General features: G+C 34.9%; 1 protein-coding gene across 1 annotated transcript; it reads right to left on the bottom strand.

The window, feature by feature from the left end:
• Positions 1-1,451: 1,451 nt before the first annotated feature.
• On the bottom strand, positions 1,452-6,000 carry LOC107814886 (ribosome biogenesis protein BRX1 homolog 2). Its single transcript, XM_016640387.2, has 8 exons — positions 5,760-6,000; positions 5,421-5,562; positions 3,881-3,959; positions 3,562-3,686; positions 2,920-3,021; positions 2,212-2,280; positions 2,034-2,132; positions 1,452-1,878 (listed from the first exon to the last, which is right to left on the bottom strand). The coding sequence occupies exons 1-8, from the start codon at positions 5,957-5,959 to the stop codon at positions 1,747-1,749; spliced, it is 948 nt and encodes a 315-aa protein (XP_016495873.1). The 5' UTR covers positions 5,960-6,000; the 3' UTR covers positions 1,452-1,746.

Below are 6,000 nucleotides of genomic sequence, written 5' to 3' on the forward strand. Positions count from 1 at the left end.
TCATTAATAATAATAAGCTAATAATATTAATCAGAGGTCTCGGTGTTAAGTTTAAGAACCATTAAATAGGGAAGCATCCTATAAAGATTTTTTCAATTTATAAAGCTCGAGTTTAAACCCCGAGACCTCTGATTAAAAACGAAGAAATCTTATACACCACAACCTGTGAAGGTGTTCAGTTTTCACTCTTCATTTTTCACCTTTCGGCATCGCTTTAGGCTCTAACTAATATGAGTTCGACCTGCCTAAGGACAATTAAATTAAATAAGAAAGTGCCCTATAAGGATTTTTTAATTTATAAGGGTCGAGCTTAAACCCGAGACGTCTGATTAAGGGGTAAAGAAATCTTATATATCCTATTACAAACCGTTGATGGTAAACATAGATTCATTAACCATAAGAGTTACATGCCCCAAATGACATCATTTGAAGAAGAAAAAAAAGAGATTTTATTACACAAATTATTAAACATTAGGTTGTCAAATTAACTAAAGGTGTAAAAGTTCTAGCTCTTTATAGTTTATATATGGTCCAATGATGGAGGTATCTAACCATGGAGATATTGTACCTTCATTATCATAGAATTTTAAATTTTACTAGTAAAACCTTAGTAAAAAGCATGAGAAATCTGTCAAATAATGGAGATATGTTTCTGTTTCGTATATAGTATGTCTCATATGAGTGTGTTTAATGTTAAATAGCGGTTATTTATAAAATATTAAAAATACTTTCATTTATTAAAATTTTAATCAAAAAACACTTTAGTGTAAGTTTAAACACAAGATTTTCAAAAGCAAATTAGTGCATACAATTAAAGAATTATTTCATGCGACAACTTATATAGTATATCAAACAAATGTGTATATTTTAAGTTTGAAGTTAGCTTGATAAATCAAGCAATAGAAACTTCGACATTAAGTACCGAAATTGTTTAAACAATATATATATATATATATATATATATATATATTAATAGAAATTGCTATAAAATTAAAGTAACGACATGTAATAGGGAAAAGGTATAAAAAGTGCTACATTATCAATCAAAGCAAATATGTTAAAGCAAAATTTACCAAACAAATCAAAAAAGAGATAACTGTAGATAAATGAGCTATTTCTACATTTTATTTTATTTAAACTTTAGAAGAGAACTAGTTTTATTCAAAAATGTTCAAGACCCCATCATAGCATAGAAGAGATATATAACTAAAGATAAATGAGTTAAACAATCAACCTGTAGTAGCTTGCTAAATATGGAAATTGGAAGCTAAAGCTATTTTTTCTTTCATGGATTTAACTTATACATGCACTAACCATGTAAAGGTTTCGTACAGACTGGTGCATATAACATAAACTCTTCTTTTTTTCCTCTTACTTTTTGGGGGATGGATCTCGAGTATCTCCACTTAAATATCAGGCTTTTGTCCGTAGCAAGGTTCAAATCTCCGACATGCGACTAACTCATACATCACTTAACACTAGGCTAAAACACTGTGAAACAGTACAATACCAGATACTTGATATATAGCAGCAAAGACATATAGCCCCTCTTTGCATCATAAAAGAAGGGGCACTCCTACACTGCCATTACAACAATTTTGCATAGCATTCAATCTAACTAGGCTGGAAATCAGGAGATAGTATACTTTAAATGTTCAAAAGGGATGACATTTCTAGCAATACAAAATTCACGGGGCACATTGGCATTCAAACTCCTGGAGTCCCCACGTGTACGTCAACGATTTATCACTCCTTCCACATATCTGCAAATTCATCCACCTCCAGCGGATTAGACAACTGATGCATTTTTCTCCTGGTCTTCGCTTTGACTTTCTTTGCATATTTGCCAGCCTTCTGTTTTTTCTCTAGTGATCGGATCTGGAGCAACGTGAAGAGATAAAAACATTAGTAACTGTACTAAAGAAGTCAGTTCTCCACAATACAAAACGAACAAATCAACCATGTGCTCTTTGCTCATAACATACACAGCAGCTGGGCGAGCAAGAGAACGAGGAGCAAGGGATGAATCTTACCTGATTTGGTGCAACGTAAAATGGGTTCTCATAAAGCGTAGGGCCACCAAAGCTACCAGCAAATATTTTAATCGGGTTCAAGCAAAACCTTGGGCCAACCTACACACAAGGCACAAAACTTCAATATCAGACATGACTGTTTCTTATCATTTGGGCTAGTGATAGTTTGATTACAAACCTCAACAAGTGTCATCTTTTCCAGGTCTCCACGGTCGATTTTCTGTGTTCCAGTATGAGGACATGATATCTGCTCCAGAACGTCAAGGAATGATGTGAAAAAGGGTTAGAATACTTGGTATAGATATAAACCCTTTCTACTACAAATCAAAAAAGAAACAACAGAACTCTTTGAGGTGAATGATATTAGACATCTTTTTCGCCAATACAGCTAAAGAAATAGATTAAATCCGATAATTCAGCATTTGATTCGAGGGGAGACCATGGACTCCCACTTCCACAGCACACATGTGAAGTGGTAGTATGCATCAAATGGCAGAAAACTTACCCATCCATGGATTTCAAGACTAGTAATATTAGATGATCTCAACCCCGAATACTGACCGAGTATTTCCTTTGGACTACAAAATATGTCATTGAATTTTCCTCTGTTTTTTACTTTGAGGTTACTTATACTACATGATTTTGGTGAAAGAGAGGAACATGTGCACAGTTTTTGCACTAGGTCGAAACTCGGAAGAATGAGGCCTTGCACAACCTATGGGCAGCCCTAAGAAATTTCCCTCCAGGGGACCAAAATAAACTACTTGAAGCACACTTTGCTACGGGCAAGGATAAGCCACACAAATAACAAATTTCTTCAAAAAAGAGCAACATTCACAACACTCCACTAGAAACACATTTTACCGTGGTACGAATAGCAACAAACCTGGTAATTACGGAACCATATGTGGTCATCTAGAATTGAGAACACAAATACATGATCATAGAAAGGTTTAGATTTCCGGTGATCCTTTGGGGTTCCAAAAATCTGATGAAACAGAAGAGAAAAGCGCATAAGAATGTCATCACAGTAAATCAAGAAATCATGTCACTACAGAGCTAACAACTTTAAGAGGATTTACATAAAATATCTGGACAATGAAACGCAACTCAAACAAATAACCAATTGTATTTGAACCTTCAACCTCTAATGAAATCACGTTCAAAAGTTTGAATTTTCAAGAAAATGCTTTAACCACCAATTACTTTGAATAGCAGAAAAACCCATTGAAGAGTCACTGCAGGCAACAAACTTCAACGAAGTAAAAGAAGGACCAGAAAACAGAAGAAGTGCTTGTATAGGACCACAAAGCCAAAATGTATCAACAAAAATAGCATCTTCAACAGACCAAACAACTATCATCAAGTAAACAGGTTTTTGCTTCAAACTCCTTCCAGTATAGAATTGCTTAAAAGTTTAGCTAAAACATAACAGGCAAAAAGGCGAAAATGTTGTATGAAACAATGGACTGCACTATTTTAGCTAAGAAGTACTACAAAGATCAATGTCTGAAAGAAGTCAGATTACCTGCATGAACATTTCTTTCAAAAGCTTCCAGTGAGGTTCTTTATTGAAATTGCTTGAGAAAGTCAGAATAGGACGTGAACCCTTCAAGTGATTTCCAGTAAGCTTTAATTCTTCCATTGTGTGCACTTCAAAAGCAAAATGAAAAAAGTAGAATAATTTGGACCTTTCCTCATTCAAGAGAAAACCAGGAGTGAGAGGAAACGTTTTTTTCTCTGATAAGGAGGAGTGAGAGGACAAGTTTTATGTTCAGTTGACGTACAATTGCAATCGCATTCCAATTACAAATGAACATGATTGATGAAACCATCTATTTCAATACCTGCATTGACTAAGAACTTCACAGATGGACCATTGGGGCATTTCGCCATCCATAGATAGAGATCTTTTCCCTTCCGGCACTGAAAGTAATAAAATAAAAGCATATAAATATATAAGAAGCAAACATAGCATAATGATTGAAACACAGAAATGATGAAACCGTATCTTTCAAATACACAAAAACCGAATATGTTATTCAACAGAATTTCGGCTCACTGTAAGCAAGCCAAAAAAGTTAAAGGGGAACTTCAGAAACCTCATATAAAGTATATCCTCTAGAACAAATAGTCCTCAAGTCTCTGTTTGCTTATTTCTGCAACAACTCAAACAGCCTCCACTATCAGTCATGAGCTAATTTCCAGAGGCTGTACTCCTCCTACCTGGGAAAATGTACTTGCTTGATTTTATTCTTCCCCAGGTTATATATTCCAAAAGATAAGGCCACTAAGAAGCTGGGGATTTGACCATCAATCTGAGCCATGGCATGGCTGATTTGGTGCAATTTGGGGATGATCTCACGAGGGTAGAGAAGGCAAACAGGAAAGGGAACATTCGGTTTCCAGTGGAAGATTATAATCTTTTACAATTAATGTCCAACTGGTAATGAGCTTAAAATGCTCCTCGGACACATGGGTGTCCATCTTTGAATGCCCATGCATTTTATTGTTACAACTTTAATTTTGTCTAGGGACGTCTAGAACGATAGACATCTACAGGATAAATATGACTAATCCAACAGATGTAGATAGTTGGTAAGCTTGACCTGGAATAGCCCACAGTCTATCTTACCCAGTATATCTTCCTCTAAACAAGAGATATCAGGATTTGACTAAAGGATGGACAGACAAGTAAAAACATGTGTGTTCATTTTCTTCGTGTCCCCAAGTGATTTGTCATCGAAAGATGTTGCGACATCGTGATGCAAAGTCTGAGCGGTTCTGCTTTATCTCTCATGGTTTTCGATATCGCAGGTAGTACACTTATATTGTAAGATAAGTATGACCACCTTCAAGTCGATTTTTGAGAGATGTCACTCCTACTACCGTGTTCAGTCTATTTGTAGCTAAGAGGATAAAAAATGGTAGTTTTCCTATGAAGTACCTGGATGTTTATTCATATACTTTGAAAATAAAAATAGCTCTCCTTTGGCAAGGGCATATATATTCACAGGGGATTTCTAGGTTATCAATGTTCATCAAACTTTGTTTCACATCCATATATAACAGGGTTTTAAATAGTTCATTGAAATCGAGCAACTAATTTAAATGATAGATATTGTAACTTATAATATTTTTTATGTCTTGGGGGGGTAGAAGGCACCGATTAAATAGTTATACTCGAGATCAAATCAGAAAAATAGTTTTTATGCAGCGTTGAATAAGTAACTTCTAGGAAAATTAGATACTAATACTAGATAATTTGATACTAATACTTCAAACCCTCATTCTTTTTATCAAGCCCAATTATCACCAAAGCAACTAACAAGATACAAATTTTCACAAGACAACTGAAACAACATAAACAACAACAACAAAAATTACCTCAAAGAACAAACAAGAGGAACAGCTCTTCAACTCAACAAGCTCATTCAAGGTTGCACCTTTAGCATCTTTAGACTCCACTTTGTTATCTTTCTTACAGTGTGGCAAAAGTGACACCAAATTCAACATTAAATGTCTATACCTGAAAATATCCAAATCAATACAACCAAAAAAGAATCAATCTTTTTATCATTTACAACAACCCAATCACCAAAACAAACAAAAAATCAATTTTTTTACCATTTACAACAACCCCAATCACCAAAACAAACAAAAAAATCAATCTTTTTATCATTTACTACAACCCCTTTTGACTAAAGAGCAAAAAGGAATACAAACCTGAAGCTAATACGACGAGAACAAGTGACCAAGACTTTCTCTTTATTTCTAAAAGTAACCACTGAAGTTTCTTTATTTTCTTCTTCAGTTGAACCATCTTTAAAACCTAAAAGAGTTCTCTTTGGCCTTTCTATTGCAGTTTCTTCTTTGTTTCCGTTGGCCAAAGCCTCTGTTTCAGTGTGTTTTCTCTTCTTCCCCATTGTGCAAGGGCGGCTCTAGGGTAAGCTTCACTTGCCTTAGG

Source organism: Nicotiana tabacum, chromosome 23 (assembly GCF_000715075.1).
Source record: "Nicotiana tabacum cultivar K326 chromosome 23, ASM71507v2, whole genome shotgun sequence".
In the NCBI taxonomy this organism is placed as follows: domain Eukaryota; kingdom Viridiplantae; phylum Streptophyta; class Magnoliopsida; order Solanales; family Solanaceae; genus Nicotiana; species Nicotiana tabacum.